The 26,854-nt window shown below is 36.7% G+C and overlaps 2 protein-coding genes across 2 annotated transcripts; one reads left to right on the top strand and one right to left on the bottom strand.

Annotated features, from left to right (window-relative positions):
* Positions 1 to 9,088: 9,088 nt before the first annotated feature.
* On the bottom strand, positions 9,089 to 13,852 carry LOC149819369 (large ribosomal subunit protein bL9c-like). Its single transcript, XM_089984658.1, has 6 exons — positions 13,625 to 13,852; positions 13,385 to 13,521; positions 11,013 to 11,058; positions 9,852 to 9,949; positions 9,683 to 9,730; positions 9,089 to 9,615 (listed from the first exon to the last, which is right to left on the bottom strand). Exons 1-6 carry the CDS (start codon positions 13,766 to 13,768, stop codon positions 9,495 to 9,497), a joined length of 594 nt encoding a protein of 197 aa, XP_089840784.1. The 5' UTR covers positions 13,769 to 13,852; the 3' UTR covers positions 9,089 to 9,494.
* Positions 13,853 to 19,409: 5,557 nt separating this feature from the next.
* Positions 19,410 to 22,237, top strand: LOC149819368 (expansin-A4-like). Its single transcript, XM_089984657.1, has 3 exons — positions 19,410 to 19,572; positions 20,521 to 20,839; positions 21,928 to 22,237. Exons 1-3 carry the CDS (start codon positions 19,410 to 19,412, stop codon positions 22,235 to 22,237), a joined length of 792 nt encoding a protein of 263 aa, XP_089840783.1.
* The last annotated feature ends 4,617 nt before the right edge of the window (positions 22,238 to 26,854 follow it).

Here is a 26,854-nt window from a genome sequence, read left to right as displayed (position 1 = left end):
TCCAAAATTGTCCACTGCTTAACTTCTGATATCTTGCCATCTAATACCTTATTGTTTGATGTCTCTTCATCCTCCACCTTTTTTTTGGCTTCTGAACCTTTTATGTTCTATTGCGGTTCTTTTTTGTTATTTACCCCAACCTTTTCTTTAGTACTCTCGAAAGTCTTCTCCCTCGCGCTTTTATAGAATTCGATCATATGCTTCATGTAGTTTCTTACATTACTTTGAGAAAAGGGTTATTAGCAAACAACTAACTATAACTTACATGCAAAAAATACAGCAAAATAAGATATATAAATATGTACATGTGAAGTTTAATTTCGTGTTTTTGTCCAAGTATTACATGTACAGTAAGATAAATATACCACAATCATACTTGTAACAATTATATACCAAGTTAAGAACATGTACACTTATGAATTGAGTTAACAAATATATACAAAGTAATTACTTATTCTCACGTTGAGGAATACCATCTATGAGACAAGTCATCCAATCAATGTAAAACTTTAACCAAATCACTCTGCAAAAAATGAATCTACAGTACAACATTAAACATATCGAGTATGAGAGAACAATAAGCACATTATTAAATAAGTAATGTTATTATACTATTTATTTGATGTTCTTATCTATATTAGTTGTGAACTTCATAAAATTGTACAGCCTGAACTCCCTCGCATTCATATCAAATTTTCAAAAAACCCAGTATTGGTTACATTAGTTGATAGAAATTAAGATCTGCAATATAAATCGAATTTAAAATTGTTGTGTATACAGAAATTTATGTTTTGTATGTATACAAAGTTGTCCAACGAATATCTTGTCAGATTCAAAGAAAATATATGATAATTTGTCAATCTCAAAGCACTCACGAGCCCCATCTTGCATTCCTTTAGTTTCAACCATTTGTTGTTAACAATTAATGTTTACCAGTTAGTTTTTATTAGTTGATGAAAAATAATAGAAATAGCGCTTTTAAAACTCATATAGAAATACAGGGTATGGTAAATGGTCATTGGCAGTTTTGCTCATGTTGTCATGTCCTGGTTGTGAAATGTTTGGAGTTTTTCTACAAATCTTACTAGATGTTACATAATCAAAGTATGTGATAGATTCATGTTAGATTCAAATTAGTCTACATACAAATGTAACAAAAGAATAAACAAACAAACAAGCGTGAAAACCTAACACTTACGTCACTTTGCAACATAGTTTTATCGTAAAATTCATATTCTTTCAGTTCTTTTGATTATTGCGTATCTTTTTCATTCTCATTAACCAGTTTTTATTATTAATTGAAGTTAAATATAAACATGTATATGTCAGTACCACTAGTTGTATACACAAATGACTCGAGACATTCATTATACCTTAGGCACCATAACGGGGTCCTTACTTAGGGGTGGGGGTGGGAATTTGGTTCCCTTTTTATTGTCACATTTTTCTAATGTGTATAAGTATTCATAACAAAATACCTAAGATATAAATAAAAGAGATAAGATATTGAAACTATTTATTAAAAAATAATAGATAAATACAAAGAAGCAATTCATTAAACAACTTTAAATAAATATATATTTTGCAAAGCATAGGTACTCAAACATACTTTATTCATACTTCTACCTGTTGTGGCCAACCTTACCACAATAATTGCCCTTATATGACACATCATTATGTTATATTTTATGTCTCTTCACCTTAGGTCGCCTTACTTTATAAACCACTTTTGGTAGATAAACATAAATAAGAGTCTATAGAGTGATGTGAGAGACATTATTCACCATCAAAAGAAATGAATATGCATTATATGCAACTCAATATGATTCAACTATGAAGAACTTATCGCAGTAATGTGCTAGTAGCTTGCCTTTATACAAAATGCATATGATTGCATGTTTGCATAGAATCTCTCTAACTTGTCACTCTTTACAAGAACATAACAACTTCTCAACATCAATACTATAACTATGAGATCAGTCGTAGGCTTTGTACTGATGTCAGTAACAATGCACTACTTGCACATGAATTTGTTGTGTGATGTAGAAAATCCAGAGAATCAAAGCAGTAAAGACGAATTGGATCATAATCCAACTCTCTAGATGAGATCAGGGCAACGTTACCCGAGACGATCCAATGCCATTAATGACTTTTTCAGTGCAAGTGGGTCCTCAGAGTAACCCTTGTACATCGATTCTGCTATTTTGATATTTGATTCCATTTTGTTAAGCTTGAAATCATATTAGATGTTCTCTCTTTTTTTTTTTTTAGGTGTTAGATTCTACGAATTCGGATAGTTCTAGTGCCCTATAGGATCTTTTTATGACACTAGAGGGTGTATGGGGTTGTAGGGTAGTTTTTCTTTTTTTGCCTTATTAAAAATTTTAGGCCTTTTTTTATCTGGGTCCAATCTTTAGAGTTGTTTGGATCTTTCCAAGATCCAACCCATTTCGGACCCTATGTGGCGCCACCTTTAGAAGACAATTCTAGCCCTCATTTGACTCAACCTTGACTTATGGTTGTTGAATAGATTTAATGGCTTAATTCAAAAACAACCTTCTCATTGGCCCTGGTGGGCGGCAACTTTGGGGAAGTCTCCCCTCCATTATGAAGAGTCTTTCTTTAGGGTTTAAGAATCCAAGAGGGGAGATCGACCAAGGGGTCTGTTTTCATTTTTTTTAGAAGAAAGATTTTGGAAGGTGCTGGTGGTGATGAAGGTTGTTGTCTCAACAACGGAAGACTTTTGTGACGTTTTGGAAGGTGGTTGTGCGTGAACAAAGGGCGTGAAGCCTTGGCTGCTGTAGTGAGGTTGTCCTGGACGTTGTAAACGCCGTGTGTTGTTGTTCAAGTTGTTCGTGAATCATTCGTGTGGTGGCTGGAAATTGTGTTTTTCGCTAGCTGCAAAACACATACTTTCTTTTGCAGCTTGTTCCTCATTCCTTGTAATCATAAGACTGTTTGTCAAATTTTGTTGAAGAATCATTATTTTGGACTGCATAGTAGTACTAAACAATCTGTTGATTTGATGTTTGCATTGAAATAGAGTTGCTTAACTTGTTAATCTCCTTATTGTAGTTGTATCTTTTTTTTCAAATATGAGATTCGTTTTATGAACCAGAATTGTGTTTTAGTCGGAAGACTATGACTAAAACCCTTGGTAGAGTTCAGAAATTTGTTTGCTTATCTCAAACGGCTGAACGAAAATTTACAAACTTTGGCTTGTTGGAAAGTTGACATCCAACCCGTCAACTTTCATGTTTAGCATTTTGTCTAAATCTGTGTTGAGAAATGTCTAAATATTTTGACACATTCATCATGCATTTGTGAACTAGTTTCGTTGCTGATAAAAAATTTAATTTCTGACAGAGTTTAGTATTTGGGTCGTGGATTGCTGAATACTTCTTTGTTTATTAATCTGATTGATGTTATAGAAAGATAACATCTAGATTAATATCTTTCATGTTTTGAAGATTTGTTGAATCAATCTTCTGTTGTTCTCAACAGTGGCTTGTTTTGTTCTGCATGCTAAAGTTTCCATTTGAATTCTTAAATAGTTTAGCTCAGAAAGTATATCAACGTATTTTGATCATAAGTTTCTATGTGATAATCCAAAAATTGCAAATTTTGATTTGTTGAAAAGATAATACAATTCCGCATATGTTTTTTGTTTGGAGTTTTTCCAAACTCCTTCGGCAGAGAGTCCAAAAACCCTTTCAAAGTCGGCTGACTGCAACTCGTTCGGGTAACCAGCGACCAGTTAATCTACTTTAGAGATCCATTCATAACTCCAACTACACAGATCCAAAATTTGTGTTCTTGGATCCGTTGGAAATGTGTGTCTGTCGCGCATATTTTTCATGTTTATACCAATTGTTGAAACAGATCTCCTTTGTCTCAAATCACAACACATTTGAGTCATGTTTGGACTCTCCTATTACAACTCTTAGCTTCTACGCGTGGAGATCCAGTTGGATCTCAGATTGTGGGTCGGCTTCATCGTCGACTCCGCATCATTATACCTTTCTCTTCAGTTCCTCTAGTTTTTCTTTTACCCAAGGCACTATAATGCTTGACATTTTTGGCCTAATAATCTCTTTTCTCAAAAAAGTTTCATAAGCATGAGAATAAGCCTTATAATAAGAGAAATTAAGGGATTGTCACGTATGGTGAGAATCCACTAATTAAAGCTCTCTATTACATTAGACGTTAAACACCCATATCTTTTTGTTGAAAAGTGATTGTTAACCCAATGTTCTAGTTTCATGTAAGTGACAATATAATTGTATGTGACTAAGTCTTACTCCTGCATGTTTTGAAGAAAACAAGTGCACTGTTGTTTTATGGCTGCTCGAGCTACATTCCACCAAAGTACATTGAGTGGTGAACTAAATTTTCTAAAAAAAAAATCACACATGACATGTAGGCCATATATGAGGGACAACATACTTTAGACCTTCATGTTTATTTGAGATAATTCTAAACTATAATATTTCTTTATATTCATCAAAGACAGTGAACTCTTCATTAGTATGCTCTAGAAAACACACCTATGAATCATTCGACTCTTTATCTATAATTGTAAATGCTACCATAAATAACTTATCACAATGATCAATATTATGGGCCAACAACAATATATTCATGTATCTTTCTTTGAGAAATGCATTATCTACTATAAGAACTGAAGGAGATCTTTTCAAAAACACATCAATGCATCGAAGGAAGGATAAGAACAGATAGGCAGAAATCATCCTAAAGGACTCATCAAATAAACCATATAGTGTTTCCCTTATCCATTCTCATTCACGCCATGTCACCTTCCTCATGATTAAAGTCATTCATGATTTCTCTTGGAGTCATCATTGGGTTATTGTGCATTAGTTTGCAAATAACACCTAAAATCCATTTTGAATACACTTTTTTCACTAAAAGGTTATCCAATGATCCACCACATGTATGCTCGCTTTCATACTTTTCACTTGAAAGGACGCTCTTTATGCATGGGGGTGTCAACGGATCTGGTTTACCCGAACCTGACCCGAAACAAACCCGATAGGGTTAGAGTATGGTGATAAATAATAAGACTTGAGTCTGGACCCGAAGGTCCGACTAATACATGGACTCAGGTATAGTTTGTAAAATTTTATACTAGACCTAAACCTGACCTAAGTACCTAAACCTGACCTAAGTTTCGATTAAGACCCATAATTTTTCAATGTAAAAATGATAAAAAAATATGGTTTGACTGGGTAATGTTCGGGTCTAGTTCATGTAGTTCTTATTGGGTATGGGTATGGTTTTTCTTATAGTAAACCCGTTTAGACATGGGTTCAGACCCGATACCATACCCAAAAATCAGGTCCAAGTCTAGTATCACCTGAGTCTGAACCAAACCCAACATGTTGACAACCATATTTGCATACCTTTGTGCAATGGATCTTTTAGGGGCAATCAATTATAGTCTGCAAGTTCTTTCTTGTGCAAATGACAATGACTATTATTACAACTCTTTGCGAATTTTGCTTTAGAATTATTACTGATCGCATGATCTTTCAAAAAATCACGACAATGCTGAAGATCATTAAACCTTTTGCTAAAAATAATTTCTCAATCATTTGAGCATGTTGTTAGCCACTGAAAATATTTACAATCATTAAGCTTTGTGTTATGCAATTCCTCGTACAACTTAGATGTATCAACTTCAATAATTTTCAAATATTCTTCACTGTATGAGAATTCATTGAACAAAAACTTATTCAATCATGTCTCATTAGTGTAAAAGCATAAAACATTTATGCTACCCAACAAATGCTCATATAGTATATACAACATACCAAAGTCTCAACTTCCCAATTATCATTTGTGCATTATTTTGACCCGCCATTATTTGTTCCATGTCATCAGTGTCTTGGTCATCTCTTATCGTTTCTGAGTTTGGCTCAACAGACATGGTATATTCATCATCATCGATATCATCTTGATTATCCATTGTTTACATCATCGTTGCTACCACTAATTGATTGTTTTGTTTCACAAACTAAATCAAAATTCATTGTATCTATCGCTTCATTTATTTTAATACATGCAATATTCATGTATTTTCAACTTTTAAGATTAATCATAAAAATACAACATCCATCATTACACCCATATCTCAAGCATAAATTACTAAGTCTAACAACTTATGCCTAGCTTTGTTATCTGCCCTGAAAGGCTAGATGTCATCCATATTACTGTGATGAAGATCATTGGTACTGGTTTGCCCACGCGAATTCAAATCCTATGTAGTGAGCCTTTTATCATGTACACCATCAATTGTTTGTGAAAGTTCTTTATTACATGTATGTCGAACATCTATATCCTTAATCAGTTCGAGCAACTGCATGCCTAAACTCAATGTTCAAGACATCAATATGTGAGCGCTTAAAACACGCGTATCAATGCATTCTTGTACCTCTGACACGAATACCAAAGCACAAGTGAGTTGTCATCTATGCTCGAACTTCGCCAAGGATCACACATTTTTTAAGGTATGAAAAATATATATGATGACCGTATTTGTATGGTCCTGACATACATATCATATACATAAAAATATGTATATATATATATGTATAATTTATTTGTGTACATAGTCTTGTGTATGCGTATTTTATTTAAATTACGTGTATATTTATTTACATATGTAGTTTTGTGTATGCTTGTTTTATTTAAATTACATGTGCATTTATTTACAATAGCATTTATGTGGACATTGGTTTCCTTAAATTACATGTGCATTTATTTATGTATGCTTGCTTTATTTAAATTCTGTGTGCATTTACTTACGATGACATTTATGCGGATACTGCTTTCATTAAATTATGTATGCATTTATTTACGTACATAGTTACGTGTGTGCTTGCTTTATTAAATTATGTGTGATTTACATATGTACACACATTTTAATGTGTGTACGCATGTTGTAATTCACTTTTCAATAGCACATGTGCGAGGTTCTACGTTCGCACGCATCAAACATTTTTTATTATCAAACTTTATGAAACATTAACCCTACGTGATTTGAACATTAAAATATTTGAAAAAAAAATAAGTTTGATATGTTTCAGAAATACACAACTGAATCTATTTTTGAATGGGCAAATATGAAACTTTGATTATGTGGACTATGATCACATATACATCAAGTTTTCTAATATGCATATGAAAATAACTTAGATCTACCTCAACTTGAGGATCGAGATATCATTTTTTATAGTGATAATTTCTTAGAATACCTCTGTTGGTTTTCAGACACAAAAGCATTAATCTTTCCTAAAAAACGGATTGATTATCATCATTATGTACTATAAGACATGCTCGTATACTGATGAATGAGTCAAGGTTTATACAAAACCTTGCAGCGCAACAATGCATTGTCCTATGAAAAAATCACATGCAAATTCAGAGATCACATTCACATGCAAGATGCTCAATCGATTTCAAAACCAGAGCATGATGAATGAGTTATAATAATAACAAACTTGAAAACCAACTCATAACGAGTAGATGCGGTTTACCCAAGCAAGGCATATACCAATGTAGCAACACCCTTAATAATAGAGGACCCAATAACTCATTCACACGTAATGTTTATTTGAAGAAAAGAAGAGGTACAAGCTCTAATGAACAAGTTGTTAACAACTATGTTGCATGAATGATAATGACCTGGCATCCCCAATCATCGGAGTTAGAGAATAGAGCTACCAATTATTGTCCTAAGTGGTGGATCCCAAAACTTTTGCAGAACTTAAAATGCATCATCATTTTTTCTCGACCTATATAGTTATATCATCTCATTTGGATCAGATTCACCTAATCATTCGAGGTACTAATTTACATGAAATAACAAACCTCTAAATAGTCTCAGGTTGTATCCACGATTTCATCATGTGAATACTCACATGTAGGTTAATATTTAAACTATTTATTAAAATAAAAATGATACTCCACTTATACAAATTTGTGAATCGTTTAGTTGCATGTGTTACAATGTTATTAAAGTATGCTTAATACATTTATTAGTTTCGTATAACTACATGACATCAACATTGTTGTACTTACCAAGATTTTATGAGTTTGATCCTTTTTATGGGATCTAGGTGGTAAGTAAACAGCTACTACAGGTGATGACGTGATGATGTCAAAAATCTATTTTATTTATTATTCGCTCCGAAGCACATTTTAATATTCTGTATATGAAATTTTTGTATAAAATTGTTTCTATCTAAATATTGGGTTTGAATGGTTATGAGTTTGAATGATTGTGTGAAAATACTAACTGAAATTTAAGACATTTGAGGACTTAATTCATTTACTCGATATTTCTCCTGTAACCAGGGTTTGCTAACTTGATCTTTTCAAAAAAATATTCCAATGTATTATCATTTTAACTTTGAAAAAAGATTAATTGCAAAATTTAATTTTTTTTCTAAATTTTACAAGTTAAAAAGTTTGGGGTTTTATCCTGTTTGTGTATCCTATTGATAGGTTGAACACGATGGTTGGACTGGCAGGAAGCTGCACTACCTTCAACCAGGGGTGGGAGGCTCACCAGCTTGGCTATGGAAAAAAGGAAAAGGAAAAAAACACAAAAAAAAATCTCAACTTGAACCCTCCACTCATTAAGCAAAGCAAAGTTGAGTATATTATTGCTTGAGCTTGCGTCGGGGCTGGGCTCTAGGTTGGAGTTGCACTGACGGCCAATTTGTGGAGCTCAAACGACCATACTTTTCAATGAGTTGAGTGGGAGTAGCTTGATTTGCTACCTACCTCTGCTGTTCTGCGATAAACAGTTTGTGCTTAAAGGGTCAATTTATGTGCTACAAGATCAAATTTGGAGGAATTTTGCAGTAGCTGGTTGCTTCATCTGTTCTATTTCACAATTTAATCTTGTTCATGATTTTGATCTTTAGAGCTTATTGGTGGCTACAAAGACTAACCAGTCAATATTGGCATCAAAATTCTGTCATAGTGGGGGTATGATTCCATATATTCCAACTGCAAAGTCAGAAAAAAAAATAACGGTGTCATCCCACTATCCAAATCATACCAAGAAGGCAACCACCCAATGTAAAACAGTAAGACAAGTCATTTACATAATTAGACTAACTGCACACAAGTATATCAAAAAAATCTTATGCAGGAAGCTGTTCTATTTATAAGAAATAACAAAAGTACAGTAAAATAACCCTTACCAGAAAGAAGAAAAAGTAAACGGACAAATTTTGATGGTCATACTCATCTCTGTCGCTCTTCATCAATGAGAAAGTTTGTCCCTTCAAAAGAATAAGCTGTTTGGCTTATCCACTTCTGAACGTTTGCAGAGCTTAGTATGGTCTAGGCTACTTAGCACCAAGGCCTTCATAGAAAAGCTGGTGTAGAGTGTTGACAAGCTGCCTGCTTCTGATAGTTCATCTTGGCACTGCAGCTTCTATACCAATTCATAGATTTTTCTAGTTGGCATATACGTTTAGCCTTACCTGAGCAGTGACATCTGGATGAAGCTTAAGCTCTGCGATGTACTCACCAACTTCACGAATCTCAGGAATAGTGACAATGCGCTTATCAACATCCCTATGAAGAGAGGTATATGAGTCCACTGATCTATACAATATAAGGATCCGGAATGACATGTATATACCTCTGCAGCTGTGCCTTGATTATGTCCACAACATCTTGCGGAGTAACCCTGAAAAGTAGAGTATGTTTTAAATGAAGCACATTAAGATAAATCTTAATCAATTGGTGGAGACCAGATGTTAAAACTGTGTTCCATATTGAAACAGAGAAGTTATATTGTTGTGACTTACGAGCCGAAGATCTGCTTCCCTTTTCCACCTTTTCGCTTCACCTTGAAAGCTCCGACAGTCTCAAATACTAGGGCAAGTTGCTCTGCCTCTTCTTTGACCTAGAAAAATGACACAGATCACAACTAGGTAGCAAATAACTCTCCAGATTCAGTAGCGTGTTTCCTAAATGCCAAGCACAATTAACACTCTGAAACCCATAATGGAATGTTACACAAAGTTACCTGGAAAGTGATAAATGACTGTTTTCTTAGACCAAGACTATTTGTCAAACAATGTCTTGAAGATGTGAAAATTGAGTTGTTTTATTCAAATTATCCAGAATCACAGTAGAGTACAAACCACATGAAAAAAAATATGCAAAATCAAATCAAAACAAAATGTCCAGACAACTCAAGAAAACTAAAACCTTGAACATGTGTATGGTCCCTTCATTGTGCAAGAATGACACACATAAGGGATATCCTTTATATATCTTCCATTGATCCCACCAAGTGTTTATAACATGAACTATTGGAAAACAGTTCGAAGAGTATGTTTTCATGTCTACTGTGTTGGACATCACCTAAATTAGACATAGATAAGATTATATATCTATCACACCTCTTAAAAGTGTCCAAGTGGCAAACCTGCGACTGCGAATTATGACGATTGCCATTATTAATGGAAAATTTGTCTTTGACGATTGAAGATAATATTAAGAATGAGCACCATAACCTACAATATTTTCAATTGAGAATTGAGTCACAACTTGATAAAACGTGGTTGCAACCACCATGATCATGTAAAATCAGCAATCATGACCAAACAACATTCCTGTTAGCACTTTTAAAGTGACAGTTCTGTAGACAACTTACTCAATAACCTTGATTCAATAATTTATATATAAAATAAAATAAACTCACAAATTGATACTAAGATCTGAACTGATGCTGTTAACATCATCCATATCTATGCAGTTTCTATATGGTTAATGGCCTGCAGGCAGGACATTAATCAAATAATTCAGGAATAATCAGCCAAAGACATCCAAATCAGATACCAAGTACCAATACAGGCCAGTGCAGTGGGAAATGTTTGCTAATCAAAGATACATTGAACAAGTGAATACAGAACAAAGAGTGATGCACAAGGGAAATGATGATATAAATTTCAATCTCTTACCTGCCTCTTCTCAGATTCAATTCTCTCCTCCTCGAGTTTCATTTCCCTGTGATAATTGATAAAGAAACAACAAAAGATTGCTAGTCATTAAAATCCAGCAGGTAAACATATCATATCATAGGAGACAGATAAGACCCATGCTCATGCATAATTTTCAAATATGTGTGTTCATTCCTTGAATATAAGTCTTTATATTTGGATGGTACCAACAGCAGATCACCTACCCCCGCAAAAAAAAACATATGCTAGTCGGATTGAAAACATTAGAATCATATAAACCAATAGGGGGTCATAAACAGTATCATCCATTACCTTTTTAAAAGATAAAAAATCACAAAACACAACTTGAGATTCAATTGTTAGCCTTGGAAAATGGAAGTGAGACGGGTACTATAACTGTCAAGTGAATGTTCATGCTAGAGTACACGTAAATAACATGTGCGGGAACACAGGTTGGATAGGGTTCTGGATGATATGAGCTTTAGCTGTTAAAGCTTGGATTGTTCAGTTCAAGGCCTGCTAGAGTTCCGGCTTGAGCTTGCCATCAGGTCAAGCTCAAGCTAATCAAGTGAACAAACAAATAAATAACTAAGGGTGTGTTTGACGGGAGAGGTAAATTTCTCCTTCAGGGAGAAACTTACCCCGGGGAAAAAAGTCACATGGTTCCCCACGAGACCTTTTTACCCCCATTTTTGAGGAGATTATCTCCCCCAAAGCGATGCCAAACGAGGGAGAAGTTATGACGCATTTGATGGTGTGTGTGGATCCCACTAAAAAACAAAAACTTTTACCTTGGAGGGATTTCACCTGCGCCCTAAATGTATGTCTAAATGTTTGATGTTATAAAGTAAAGAGAGGCCAGAAGAATCAAATTCAAATTGCACGTCTCACGAGCTGAGCCTGAGTTGAAAAAGAGGTTGTCAAAGTTTAACTCATGTCTGCAATTGAGCATGGAAATTCCCTAGCTTGGCTTGCCAAGCCTGTTCCCTGAGCTTGAATCTTTTCATAAATCCCAAGTGGCTTCCGAGTTACCCATCTTGTTTAGCACATCAACCAGGATTTATGGTTAATCAACTTCACTTTATCAACAAAATTGCCAGAGCAAAGAGGATGAACATGGCAACTAAATTAAGCTCAGGAAATTTCTGAGCAAATAGCACCAAAAGACTGCAAGTGAGCTTAAAGCCTAGAATTGCAAATTAAAGTTGATCACATGCAACCACTGGGTTCAGCCCTAAGGTGGCAAACCAACTTTAGAAGGTGACTTTTAATTGAAACATTCTTGCATCTCGGTGAGAGCTAGAGCTTCCACTTTTTCTAGATCCTAATGTTATAGATCCTCCAAAAATAGTACAGACAGAATGATAGAGAATCATAGCACATAAGGTGGCTAATCAAATGGGCTTTGATGGGCTCAAGCAGATGCATGAAAAGACAGTCATTTGTTATTTTATCTTCTCTAGTTGCAAAATTGTAATTAAAATGGATGTGTTCAAGTAATGCTTCTGTACAATTAGGTGTAGGTGAGTAAAAGACAGTTCGCATTAGCAAGTAAGGTGTGTCTGATGCTGCTTAGAAACCAAGGCAGGTAAAATTTTACTTTAGCTGGTTATATCGAATGAGATAGCTGGATGGTAAGGTCGCACTCTCATAACCAAGGGGCCTCGGATTCAAATCTAGCGGGGTTATCACCCCAGCTTGCCTATCATTTAAAAAAAAATCATACTTCATGGTGTATTCTATGATGAGCTGAATTATAGTCCTCGTCCTTCAACTCTCTTTACTCCTCATTGTTGTTTGAAGAAATAATGGTAAAATCCTTTAGATCTCCGTAGCCACATTGCAACTTTCCTTGAGCCCATGTATTTCTTTCGATTGCTTGTTCAACCTTTCTCTTTGCATCATTTAACGAGGAAAATGAGCATACAAGATGAAGCTTGGGACTGGCTCTGGTAAAGGAGTAAGGGCAAACAATGCCGTTTGAGATAGTCTTGGCATGAACTAGCAGAGAAACCAAAAACCAACGCCTCATCATCATCATCAAGCCTTATCCCAACTACATGGGGTCGACTTAACCGAGTCCTATTTCTCCATTCCTGTCTATCTAGAGCCACAACTTGGGTCACTTTACAATCTTTCATGGCATCTCTAACTGCCTCCTTCCAAGTCTTTAGTGGTCTATATCAATCAAATGAGAAGTACTGAGGGCAACCTAATATCCAACACTCACAAAGAGGGACTGGGCGGTAGTCACTAAACATATTGCTTCTTTCCATTGAGCAAAGAATACCACATATCCTATTGTAAAAAAAGAAACAGACATCCAACATTTGTAATGCTCTAAAAAGAATGAGAATAGGGAAGGCACTCACTTGAGGAAGATGGGTGTTACAATTTGGGCAATTTGGGCCTTGCCAAGTGGGAGCAGGTAATTTCTGAAGTAGCCAGCTCTTACTTCGAGCAATTCCCCCTTCTTCCCCACCTGAGGGACGTCCTCCTTCAGGATTACCTACATTTTCAAGCATACCCACAAAAGAAAAAGTAAAGAAAAAAAAACCATATACTAGTGAGATTCAGAAAAACAAGAAGAAGAGATTTTGTTGAAGTTGTACCTTACGGGTTTTCTTAGCCATCTTTTGAGCTAATACCAACATCGTGTAGCCCTTCACAATCCTCTTCTCTTCCGTCTTATGAGAGCAATTCCCACCACTCAAGCTCCTCTGAAGCCACAAGACAGAGTGCCATGATAACGCCATTATCTCTCTCTCTCTCTCTCTCTCTCTCTCTCTCTCTCTCTCTTATCCGCTACTCTTCTTTCGGCTCTCTCTTATCCGCTACCAAGAAGGAGAGTAAAACTCGAGTTTGATTTAAACCGTCCCTCTTTTGCAGAGATAGCATCCTTGCCGGTGTTTGGAAGCTAGGAGAAGGATATCCCAAGCACATGACTATCCATGGGGTAAACGGGTCGGATTCGGTTATGGTGTAGGCTTTAATGAATCCAACCTAATTGTATACCGGATCCAACTGGTTTGAAATGGTTAATCAGATGTACTTTTTACACAATTAGATTCGGAATACCCAACATATTGGGATTGGGTTGGAGACTTGGATTCAAATCAGGATGTAAAACCCCATTGTTGATCTCCTTGAATCCAACTGGTTAAGATCGTTGTCAAAATTTTCTTTATCAAGATTTGCTTAGCAAAGGAAAAACTCACGAGATTTTAAAGAATTTTGTAAAAGATCATAAACTAAGCAATAGAAAATCACAATAACAACACTCGACAAATTAGAAATATTGAACATCTCGAGATGCCACGAGGATTTTCACGGCCTATTAATATTCCACCACAATATTGAAGATATTCAGCATCTCATTCATATTTTCTACATTGGTCAGGTTGCCTGCTCATCTCTTAGGTAATGTAGGATGCAAACGGTTCTGATCAGGAACAGCTAAATACAAGGGGATTCGGATCGGGATCGAACTACAAACAGCCAAAGATTGCAAAATCTTCATCTGGATACAACCCATTTGCATCCTTAGATAAATATGTTGACCTGCTCTTGAGTTTAAAAAAATTACAAATACCCGCTTCCGTTAGCAAAAATAATTCTCAAATGCCCGCCTCTTTTAACTCAATTAAGTTTACCATGGTTAGTCATGATAAAATAATAGATTACCCTTCTCTCTCTGGTTTTGAGAAATCAAAGGGTCCACCTCCAGCGAGAGCAGTGAGAGGCCTTCAGTTCCGTTGATGGGAGAACTCTGACCACCCTCTCAACCAAGGTCTCTCTCTCTCTCTAAAAGGGTAACTCTGACTACCTTCTCAACCAAGGTCTCTCTCTCTCTCGTGCTCATTCATGGTCGTGCAGCCACCTACTGTTTTTGTATCTGCTCTTTTACACCCCATATCTCCGCTTTGTCCCCTACAGTTAAGTGAAGGTCACCAGTCCCACCTTCACCCAAGTCTTTAAACAGTTCATCCCAAACTTTCAACACACTGCCAAAACCTTCGCATGCGGCTAAATTCATAACCATTCGAGTACCACCAACCCATAATTCTTCTCACCAAAACATCACGTGTACAAGAGCGTCAGAAAGATTGTGTTTATGTGAGAAAAAAAGAGAGAGGGGGTAGCCGGAAAAGCGCCTGCCCCTTTTCAGAGAGAGAGAGAGAGAGAGAGAGAGAGAGAGGAGTCGGAGTACTGCGGCGAACAGTGATAGGTGTCCGGTAACCTAAGCTACAAGCGGTATGGATCAAGTTCCAGTGATAGGCAGGGGAAAGTGTCCCGGCAATATCGTTTCAGTCATGCGTTTGATGCCCAATGGGGTGGCTTAGGAGGTGGGGGCCTTGTCTGCTAAACGGGCAGTCATGGTTAGATTCTCATGTGTGTCGTCTTCTAGACTTGAAGTTTTACTTACAGGCATAATGATCGTACGTATTGCAGGCTGAGTCAATACTAACAGGTCTTCCTTCTCGGGGTGAGGTTTCTTGCGGTTATAAATTCAAATAAAAAAACCGTGATAGAAGCCATCTGGAAAGAAAGGGTAATGATGAACGATGGTAAACTAATCATTTCCAAAAAGCTGACAAACTATAAGATATTTATAAAAAGGAACCTAAAGTTTCAATTATTACATTTAATGCCCTGCTTTTAAAACTTATATTTCAAAGACACGTTTGGTTCTGAATTCTTGACTGAGTAAATGACCAAAACACCTTGGTTCTTAAATACAGAGAAAGAGAATGGCTTGCCCGATCACCCCGTCACCACCATCTACATTTTTTAGAGAGAGAGAGAGGGCTGCCCATTGCCTCGTCACCACCACCATTGCCCAAATTTGAGAGAGTGAGAGCTTGGGGATTGCACCATCACCACCACCATTTACTCACATTTTTTAGAGAGAGCGACCACTACCATTTGCCCCTCGTCTTTTAGAGAGCTTGGGGATTGCACCATCATGGACTCGTCTTTTAGAGAGCAGAAAGGAAGGTTTTTATAAGATTTAAATGTAATCATTGAAATGTTAACACCCGTTTGTAAAATTTTCTTAAAAATTAAATCATATCTACGCTATACTGCCACCAGCAACAGTGTGTCAGTCTGAGGATGGCTCAAACAAGACCTGACTTGAATTGAGAAACCAGACCCAACAAAATCTCAAGTCAGGTATATATTTGAAAAGAGAGAAAGTGGTAGTGGCCTAACATTTTTTGAGCCTACCACCAAGATTTGAAAGGATTTTTTCTAAAATATGGCCGTACAGATGTGATCTGGATTTTATAGGAATGGATTCTTAGATCATCCAATTTTGACACACAGTTAGGTTTTTATAAGATTTAAAAATCAATTGTCTAAATTTTTTGAAAATATTCAATACCTAAAAATCTTTTTTTGATCAAAAATTCATGATCTAAGTGTTATTTCTTAGCAAATCGACTATGTCAAACACATCTGCATGGTCAAATTTGTGAAAAACAACATGGATAAACAATTGTCAAACTAATGTCTGATTTGTTTGTTTTCGTATTTTTTGACTTTTAGCAGGACCACCGCTAAAGACTTGGGCAGAAAACCGTCTGCTAGTGGTCCAGAATTGCCGCTAAAGGCTTTTTGTTTGTAAAATGCACATCCTGATCAATGGTGGGTGTGCATTCACTAAAAGTGGACAAGTTATGTCGTCCACTATATATTACTCCTTTCTCTCTCTCGCTATATATATATATATATATATATATATATATATGTGTGTGTGTGTGTGAGTAATGTGTTCTTTAGGCCCACTTTTTCGTTAGGTCTTGCTAGGCCTCTTCAAAAATCATAGTTTTAAGTATTTTTTCTCATGTTTAACACTATTGATGTGATCTATAGATTTTGTTTAGTGGGAACCGACTTTTTGATTGCCAGAATCTAACCTGTATACAGGTTTTTTCGGTGATGCAAAATAAATGGCTATGAAGGTATCAGTTTTTGTCGGCTCATAAAAATATTTTTTTTATCAAAAAAACATGATCCATCGATTCCTACTAAATTGATCATGTTAAATACATATAACGGTTAAATCTATCATAAAACACTTAAAACCTATGGGGCAAAACGAGAAATGAGGCGTAATATGTTAATCTCTCTCTCTCTCTCTCTCTCTCTCTCTCTCTCTCTCTCTATATATATATATATATATATATATATATATATATATATATATATATATATATATATATATATATATATATATATATATATATATATATATATATATATGGGTTAATATTTGGTGTCTTTGAAAGCACCAAATTAATATGAAAATATTGAGATAAAAATCATAGGTTCAAGCCTTTAAAAAGCCTACTTATGTATCACAGTCATATCATTCAAAACTCATTTTCCACTAAACGAACACTATAGATTACATCTATAAAATTTAATTTACAAAAAAATTAACTAAAACATATGATTTTCAACTCAATAGTTCTATATAATTTGGTGTCTTCAAAGGCATATATATATATATAGGGTCATGTATCTGATTCAAAAAATAGATCTATCTTGGATCCCATCTATTCATTTATTTATTTTAAAAATTTATTAAAAAACCTATAAATTAAAGAAAATGAATGAAAAATATTGTGAATATATGATGACTTGCAACTCGGTCCGAATTAGGCCTATAGGCTTATTGGGTGAGCCGTGGGCATTGTATTAGACCCGGACTTGACTCAAACTGGCCTAGGCCAAACCCAGTTGGTCAATGGGTTGAGCTTGACTAGGCCTGCCCCCATCATAGGCCTGGTTAACCTGTTCATTAAACAGGTTGGACCAGCCCGACCCGCCCATTGTCCAGCCAGACCCACCCATTGTCCATCCCTAGCCACAAGGGATCAAAATTTTCTCCAAAGCCCTTTTTTTTTTTTTAAAGCTAGTCCCAATCATAGTCACAAATATGGTCAATATTTTGAATTTCTCTTGATTTTCATGAGAAATTAACAATCCATAAAATCATAAAATTTACAAAATATCGCCTATATATTTTGAATGTTTTCTCACAAACAATATCATGTCTTTACATGTCTTGTCATTATTTCTCTTAACATTTCTTAGAGTACAAATTTATTAATTTTTTCTAATATTTTTCAAAAATACAAAAGTTTCTAATCTATCACGAAATTTTCCCTTGCCAAGAAAAATCTGTGAAAGGGATCTGTGACAAGCTATGACCCAGATCCGACCTTATCTGATTCAGTTGATCAACTGGATCTGATAAGGTACCGTGTGTGAAAAATGGTTTTGAACCCGAGTTGCTACTTTTTGGATCCTGATGGCCAGCTGCCTTGTGTGTCTGATAGGCACACCATTTTGGTGGTGTCCCCAATGACATGAGCAGACATGGGCATTGACACGCACTGTTAATATTTTAATATTTTTTAATAAGTATTATTTCAATAAAAACTCATTTTTAAAGTATCAAAAAATAGTTTGTTATTGATTAAAAATTCAAATATTAAAAAAAACTGTGTCCTCGTGTCCTTTCTTCAAAAAAAAGAAGAAAAGAAATTGCATGTCGAATCCTCATCACGCATCCTCGTGTCCACATATCTTTGTGACATAAGATAGGCTTATTAGATCCACTTATATTAGTGCCGGATAATGGACCTTAAGTCCAACCCATTTCCCGTCCCTACATTTTGAGCCTTGAATGCAAGACCCTTCCAAGCTCCACCCTGTTTTTGCAAATAATCCAAGAGAAAAACACACATTGGCTGACCTCAACTTGGTAAAAGTCTCCCATGCCCACCAGACCCTTTTTCTTGAATTATGACTCGAAGAAACCACACCCCGGCATGAAGATCTGATCGTGCTGGCTTAGCCTGCCATACCTACGGTCGTCCTGGTGGCAGCATAAAACTCTGAGGCTAGGACCCCTGCCCTCAGGACCTAACACCCATGAGAATCAAACCTTAACCTCCCGGTTATGAATTTCCGTTGGATGCCAATGGTGGATTTCTAACTTGCTGGATTTGCGACATTGGTTCTTTGGTTCTGCCTTTCTTTTTTCCTACAATCGTACTTGAATTGTTATACCAATTTCATCATTGCTTCTGCCTTGCTGGGTAACCGTTACGTGCTTCCTTGTTTGGTAGAGGCGGTGATCGTGAAGCGTAACGCGGGTTTCGTGGGAGCTAGGGAAGAGAGGCAACCATGAACCAACCAGCTACAATCCCTCCCCACCTGTAACTGTGTAGCTAATGAGGGAGGCCTGCGGGGATCTAGCAGCCATCACCATCCTAGTATTATATATACACACAAGTACACATTGAATCAGGCAGTTATCGTTTTGGGTTGGCCATTTTCTCTATTTCTTCCTGCCCCTCTCTTTCTAGCTACAAGGTGGGAATGACTTCCTCACAGCAAGTCCGGTTGCCGCTGCTGGTGCTGGTGGTGGCACCATTTTTCTTAGCCTCGGCAGAAGCCAAGCGCCTTGGGCCTTACAGAGGTGGATTGTGGAAGTTCGCCCACGCCACGTTCTATGGCGAAAGCGATGGCTCGGGGACTATGGGTGCGTATGTGCTTATAAGCTACAGAGAACGAATCTCATTATCTGATATATGTTGGTATTTGCATGCATTCAATCTTAGCCGTCCAGTCAATAGTGTTAGTCTACATTCTCACCTGGATGTGAACTATAGTCTAGTCTTAGCTGCCAGTTGCACAGCTAGGATCAACATAGATCCTGTGAAGATAGGACTTTTTTTTTTAAATATTCATTAGTAAGATAGGATCCCTTTTGAGGAACTAGATTGAAGAAAAATGAACCTTTGATAGTCGTTGTGCGAGGGTGCTGGCATTGCTTTATCACGGTTGAGGCAAGTAAGGCTGGGTAGTCATGTCTTTAAAAAAAAATGCGTCATAGGGAGGCATCTCGTTCTCAATGAGAGTTGTCCATCATTGAATATATATATATATATATATATATATATATATATATATATATATATATATATATATATATATATATATATATATATATATATTACCAACCAAATATGTTTAGTGGTATGAACCAAGATTTTCATAGGGTTTTTTTTTTCAAAAATTGATCATCCAATTACGATGTATAAAAAAGATTTTTTAAGGATTGAAAATCAATGGCTTAGAATTTTCATAAATATTCAAGCATACAAAATAATATTTCTTGATTAGATTATGATGATCCAACAGTCGATTCCTAGCAAATGAACCACACTGCATGCATCTGCAGGATTAAATTTGCAAAAATACCTATATATATAACCAATTCAATCTCTACCTCACCATTCAGTTGGTGCAGAATATAGATGGGCCAATTCAATCTCCACCTCACAAATTAATAAAAATTGACTTTTAGAATTATCCAATCAAGCCAATTCGAATGGATTTCAGGCTGACTTTCTGAATCTTTTTCAAAACATTCAGAAACCATTTTTGACAACTTTGGGTAGAACTCATTATGAAATTTCATCTGCAGGGGGTGCATGTGGGTATGGAGATCTGCGCCAGCAGGGATATGGCTTACAAACCGCTGCTTTGAGCCATGCAATGTTCAACAACGGGTTCAGTTGTGGACAGTGCTACGAGATCAAGTGTGTCAACGATAGGCAATGGTGCAAGCCGGGGCACCCCTCCATCTTCATCACGGGCACCAACTTGTGTCCTCCCAATTGGGCCCTTCCAAGCGACAATGGCGGTTGGTGCAACCCTCCAAGAGAACATTTCGATCTCTCCATGCCTGCCTTTCTCCAGATTGCAGAGTACAAAGCAGGCATTGTCCCAGTGGCCTACCGTAGGTACTCTCTCTCTCTCTCTCTCTCTCTCTCTCTCTCTCTCTATATATATATATATATATATATATATATATATATATATATATATATATATATATATATATATATATATAGCGGTTTTGAACCACCATAACTTATAACTTATGGTGGTATATATTTGCTTTACATAATTCTAAATATCAAATCTAACCTTTGATTCATGTTTAGTATGTTAAATTTGCTGCTTTCATGCGATAAAGTTGGCTCCAACATGATGTTTTATACCATTTTTAAACCACACTTCGAGAATTGTGAGCCATTGATTTTTTGCAATCTCAAAAACCAACTTTGCAGTGTATAGACATTATAAAACTTGTTATCTTAGTGAATAATCCATGTTAATCATATCTATATGGTTAACATCTGGTGGCAACACCATATAGTATCATGTACAAAACCACCATATGTATATGACCTTTCTTTTTTAAAATTAGACTCTAGAAATGTGCTCTACATGCACTTAGTAGAAAATGGGCTTGTAACATGTAAGCAGGTTTTTCAAGGGTGTAAGAACTAATAACCCACAATTATGAAAATTTCATGACCCAAAAAAGTCAAATTTTTAGGTCAGAGAAACATGATCTGATATAGCAAACCATGCTGAACATTTTTGTATGGTATACCTTCAATAGGAGCAAATATTTACAAAGTACATACATATACACGCACTCTTGTTTTTCTTAGTTTTCTTGACCATTTTATTGTCTTACCAAGTAAAGATGCAACTATGAATTTAAGCAGTTAAAGTCCTATTAGTAAATCAGGGTTCTTAAATACCTTTTACTTTATATCTGGAAAATAATCTACTAGCAATTAATGCTAAGATTACAAGGACAATCTGAACCTTTTACTTCGGATTCTGACCATCTTGATTGCGTGGGAACCATATATTTAGCTATGAACCTTAACAAATCTAGAACCTTTTGGTTTTCAAAATGACAATGGTCAAAATGGATCAACAAAGGAACTGGTCTGACACTTGAATAACAAGAAATTTAGCTAGCCATGTTTTGATAAAGGAATCTAAACATGTGAATTATGTTCCTGTTCAGGGTTCCATGCAGAAAGGAAGGTGGCATCCGATTCACCATAACTGGCAATCGGTATTTCACCCTGGTTCTCATCTGGAACGTCGCCGGATCCGGCGATATCGTTAACGTTAAGATCAAAGGAAACAAGACGGGCTGGACCCCCATGAAGAGGAACTGGGGCCAGAACTGGGAGACTAAAGTTGATCTCACTGGCGAGTCCTTGAGTTTTAGAGTCACTAGCTCCGACGGCCGGACCTCAACCTCCTGGCACATCACTTCTAGAGACTGGCAGTATGGGCAAACCTATGAAGGCAAGAATTTCAAGTCCTAATCCGGACTGGAGATCAACAACTCCCTCCCCTACACACTTTTTTTTTTCTGTTAGATTTGTCATATGGCTTCCCGGTTGTCAGCTCCATTTGTTATGCATACATAAAATGCTGAAACCTTCTTATAGTTTCACTTTGTGAGGCTAGTGCACTGCTAGCACTATGTCCCAGGTGAGGATTAATTTTCCCACAATAAAAAAAATGATAGTTCTCATATCTTTAGTATTTGTGTAAAAGGTATTTTGATGCAGTTATTGGTTGTCTCGAAAGGCCACGATTACCACGCGTAACCACATTAATGCTAACGTCATGATAAGGAACATGTTTTTGCTGTGCTGCTAAGACTTGCTCGGCTATTCTACCGCCTGGCCTAGAAAGAGTTATGGGCTCTCTCTCTCTCTCTCTCTCTCTCTCTTAAATGTCGTCTGCTCTCCAGAAATTATGTATTCTTGGAGAGCAGATTCAGTGATCAGGGCCGAACACTTATTAGCTATTTAGCTCCAATCATTGTGTGCCATGCAGTGGCCATAGTGACAAAAATCGTGAGAAATTACCTGAAAGTTAAAAACAACATTTTCTTGCGTTATTTTGAAAATATTGTGATTTAAACATGATATTTACGTATTAAACAGCTATTTAAATAGTGACAAAAGTTTACATGTTTTTTTTCACTCAAAAACTCGTGAGATTTTAAAATTTTTTTTGAAAATCTTGTATTTTTTGGCAAAATCTCGACAAAAGAATAAAATTTTAAAAAAAATAATATTTTTTATAAAAATATAAATAAAAACCACACTATTTTTTTTTCACGATAAATAACCATTTAAACTGTAAATAAATCACAATATTTATGTTTTGCCAAAAAAAACATGATATTTTGAAAATATCATGAGAAATTATCGTTTTTAACTTTCAGGTAATTTCTCGCAATATTATTGCGAGATTTTCATAAATCTAACAATATTTGTCACTATGGTAGGGGCTGCCCCTCTCCTTTAAAAGTGTCTCCCAGGCCTTGAATTATTCAGAGGGAGGATCATGTGATTGCACCTTATCACCCACCATCTTGCAAAGCAGGTTATATGTCCCCCCCCCGAACAGGGCAGTTAGCTACATCTCATGTTCGGGGGTCCCAAAGAGCACCACGTATGAAAGCATGTGCGTCTCGTATCCCCATGTTTGTCAGCATTAATTAGCATTGGAGTTTGATGCGATTGCAAAGACTTAAGTACCCTCTCCTCCATTGGTGCCAAAAAAAAATGACGATTCTTGAAAAGGAGTGGTTGTAAAGACTTAAGTGCCCCGAAGATGATTATTTAAGACCCAGTCTCTGCACTGCAGGATTATCTGAGAAAGAAATCTCCCATGGAGGAGGCCATGAACATCAACCCTCTCACTCTCTCTCTCTCCCTTCTCTTTCTGCTTCTATGCACATCCAACAGAAGATCTTATATTGCTCCATCAAACACCGGCTGACCTGCACATTGACTGTTGTGGAGCCTGATTCAGAGTTTTTACCCTTACAGGAGGAGGGTTTGGGGGCTCCTCCCAGCGTGGGTAACATCATTAAACTAAATGAGTTGTAGATCCTGATTCAGAGTTTTTACCGTTACAGGAGGAGGGTTTTGGGGCTCCTCCCAGCGTGGGTAGCATCATTCAACTTGATTCGTTGTGGAGCCTGATTCAGAGTTTTTGCCCTTACAAGAGAAGGGTTTGGGGGCTCCTCTTAGCGTGGGTAGCATCATTCAACTAAATGAGTTGTAGATCCTGATTCAGAGCTTTTACCCTTACAGGAGGAGGGTTTGGGGGCTCCTCTCAGCGTGGGTAGCATTATTCAACTTGATTCGTTGTGGAGTCTGATTCATAGTTTTTACTCTTATAGGAGGAGGGTTTGGGGGCTCCTCCCAATGTGGATAGCATCGTTCAACTTGATTTGTTGTGGAGCCTGATTCAGAGTTTTTGCCCTTACAGGAGAAGGATTTGGTGGCTCCTCCCGATGGTCATCCGACAAAACAAACCTGAGCCATCAAAAATGTCTGTTTGAACTTTTCATCGTCATCTTCTTCTTCTTCCTTCTCCGTAAAACACTGTAAAACCCTCTCTCTCTAGAGAAGAAATCAAGGGAGGCAAAGAGTTCCCCCTGGAGAAAGCCATGAACATCAATCATCTCACTCTCTCTCCCATCTCTCTCTACTTCTGTGCACATCCAACAAACGATCCTACATTTCTCTATCAAACACCGACTGACTTGCACACTGACTGTAGCATCGTTCAACTTGATGAGTTGTGGAGACTGATTTTTAGTTTTTGCCCTTACAGGAGGGGGGTTTGGGGGGCTCCTCCCACCGTGGGTAGCATCATTCAACTTGAAGAGTTGTGGAGTCTGATTCAAAGTTTTTACTCATTCATGTTTTAAGGCATTTAGATCTCATGTTTGAACATCCACGCATGTGCAGTTTGCTTTCATCATGTTCAGTTGCTTTCTAGATTATACTTTGAATTCTGGTGCATTTTAGATCTATCAATTTGTATGTAACCAGAGCTCATTTTAATCTAAATTTTTTACTGCAACTTCATGCATATGTCTTCATGCTCTCCATCAAAAATCAGATCATTCTGAGTTTGTTTGACTCACTTTAAAAATCGAGATTTAGAACCTGTTATTTTGCACTGTCAGGATTTTAGCAGAATCAAGATTAACTTGCGGGAGTAATTTCTCCCTAACCAGAGATGATCTTTCTGATCCGTAAAAAGGGTTGTTTTTTAAATTGAATCTAGTTTGTTCATACCAAATTTCAGTGATTTCTATGGTGTTTTCATACCAGTTTTGGGTCGAAAACCATAACCCTGTCACCCTGTGTCATTTTAACGGCTCAGATTTTGATCCATTTTGTTTGAATTTTATTTCCCTAATAGGAGATTTTTTTTCAATTCTGTAAAACGGGTTCTCTTTGTTTATGTGTCTAGTTCATCCCTGTAAATTTTCAGAATTTTTCATGGTCAATTACTATTTTATTTTGATTAAATACCAGAACCTTATATCCAGATTTTATAAATGTTCTGATTTTGGCCCCCATATCATGACTGTTGTAGCACTTCTTCAACAAATCGCTATTTGATTGACAATATTCTTCAGCAAATCATTGTTATAATTTTTTGGGTCTCTAATGAGTCCCTACTATGATTTTTTGTATTTTTGGGTCTCCAACGAGCCTCACAATGATTTATAGTATTGTATAGTCTTTTAACTATGATTTATAGTGTTTGGGGTCTCCAACGAGCCCCACAGCGATTTGTAATATTTTTTGGTCTTTTAACTATGATTTATAGTATTTTCGGGTCTCTAACGAGACCCACAGCGATTTATAGTGTTGCTGGACCTCGCTATAGCGATTTGTAGTGTTTCTCGCTAAACACTACAGCGATTTGTGATACAAATCGCTATCCGAATCAGGACCAACTTGTCAGGGCCATATCTCCCTAACCAGATATCGGATTTCAAATCCGTAAAAAATAGTGTCTTCGTTATGAAGTCTAGGTTATTCCTGTAAATTTTCAGTGATTTTTATGGTCATTTGATACCCCATTTGGATCTAAAACCAGACCCCTATCAGTTTGCCTTATTTGAGTGACATAGGTTTTTATTTCATTTTGTAAGAGTCATATCTCTCCAACGGAAGATCATTTTCCAAATCCGTAAAAGGGGTTTTCTTCATCTATGTGTCTAGTTTATATCTGGAAAGTTTTATAACTTTCTATACTCATTTGATATTTCAAACCTGTTAAAAACCGAGACATGTCTCCAATAACACTGATATACCCCCCCCCCCCCACACACACACATGAATCCTAGCTACGCCACTGGCAGCCAGGTAAAGGCTCCAGTGAGAGTTTTAAATTCTTGAGATAGGGGCCCCCAGTCCTAATGTAGGTCCATCTCTGCATCTCTCCTTCCCGCTTCATACTACTTTTTAACGCTCGCTACCCCTTCCGCTTCCCGTATCCACTTTATTTCCTGGTAACCATGCACTCAACTACCACCTCCACTAGTAATTTTTTATACATTTTCCCAGAGTCAACCAGGCGTGCCCAAGATGAACCCCATCAATTTTGTTAGTTACACCAGTCAAAACCTTAATTTCCATAAAAATTTGTCACCTGAGATTTGAGAACCACCAATGCCGCGATGCGTGACTTGACTCAAAAGCCTTTTTAAGAGGGTCTAGCTGACGACTAGCCAGCCAGGGAACATTAAGCTGATATCAAGACTGAACAATGGGGCCATTGGTGGCGTTTGTTACACCATAGTCCAGACAAACGCCACGCAGACAGAACACACCAGTGCATCCCTTGCTGATGTGTCATGCATAGTGTGGAACACCCTTTGTTCCGTGCAGGACACACATGACAGCATGTATCAAAAGCAGGACGTGCACAGCAGGGGCCCCTTTGTCCCTGCAACCTGGGCAAAATCTACAGGTAAAACACACACACACACACACCATTCACCACAAAATGATTTAACTTCTTGCACGTCAACATGTAATGTAAAATTATGCAAGATTCCAATCCCAGGACGACGGGCTCATCCCCCAGGAGCAAAATTTCAAAAACACAGG

The sequence above is a fragment of the Nuphar pumila genome, chromosome 13 (assembly GCF_984573655.1).
Source record: "Nuphar pumila chromosome 13, dmNupPumi1.hap1.1, whole genome shotgun sequence".
Lineage (NCBI taxonomy): Eukaryota > Viridiplantae > Streptophyta > Magnoliopsida > Nymphaeales > Nymphaeaceae > Nuphar > Nuphar pumila.
This window is presented reverse-complemented; position numbering and strand designations above follow the sequence as displayed.

Excerpts from the sequence above, each read along its gene's own strand:
- LOC149819368 (XM_089984657.1), top strand. The coding sequence starts at position 19,410 with ATGACTTCCTCACAGCAAGTCCGGTTGCCGCTGCTGGTGCTGGTGGTG. Across the intron at positions 19,573-20,520 it reads CGATGGCTCGGGGACTATGG|GGGGTGCATGTGGGTATGGA; the intron begins GTGCGTATGTGC and ends TTTCATCTGCAG. Across the intron at positions 20,840-21,927 it reads GTCCCAGTGGCCTACCGTAG|GGTTCCATGCAGAAAGGAAG; the intron begins GTACTCTCTCTC and ends GTTCCTGTTCAG.
- LOC149819369 (XM_089984658.1), bottom strand. The coding sequence starts at position 13,768 with ATGGCGTTATCATGGCACTCTGTCTTGTGGCTTCAGAGGAGCTTGAGT. Across the intron at positions 9,731-9,851 it reads GGGAAGCAGATCTTCGGCTC|GGTTACTCCGCAAGATGTTG; the intron begins GTAAGTCACAAC and ends TCTACTTTTCAG. Across the intron at positions 9,616-9,682 it reads ATCAAGGCACAGCTGCAGAG|GGATGTTGATAAGCGCATTG; the intron begins GTATATACATGT and ends CTCTCTTCATAG.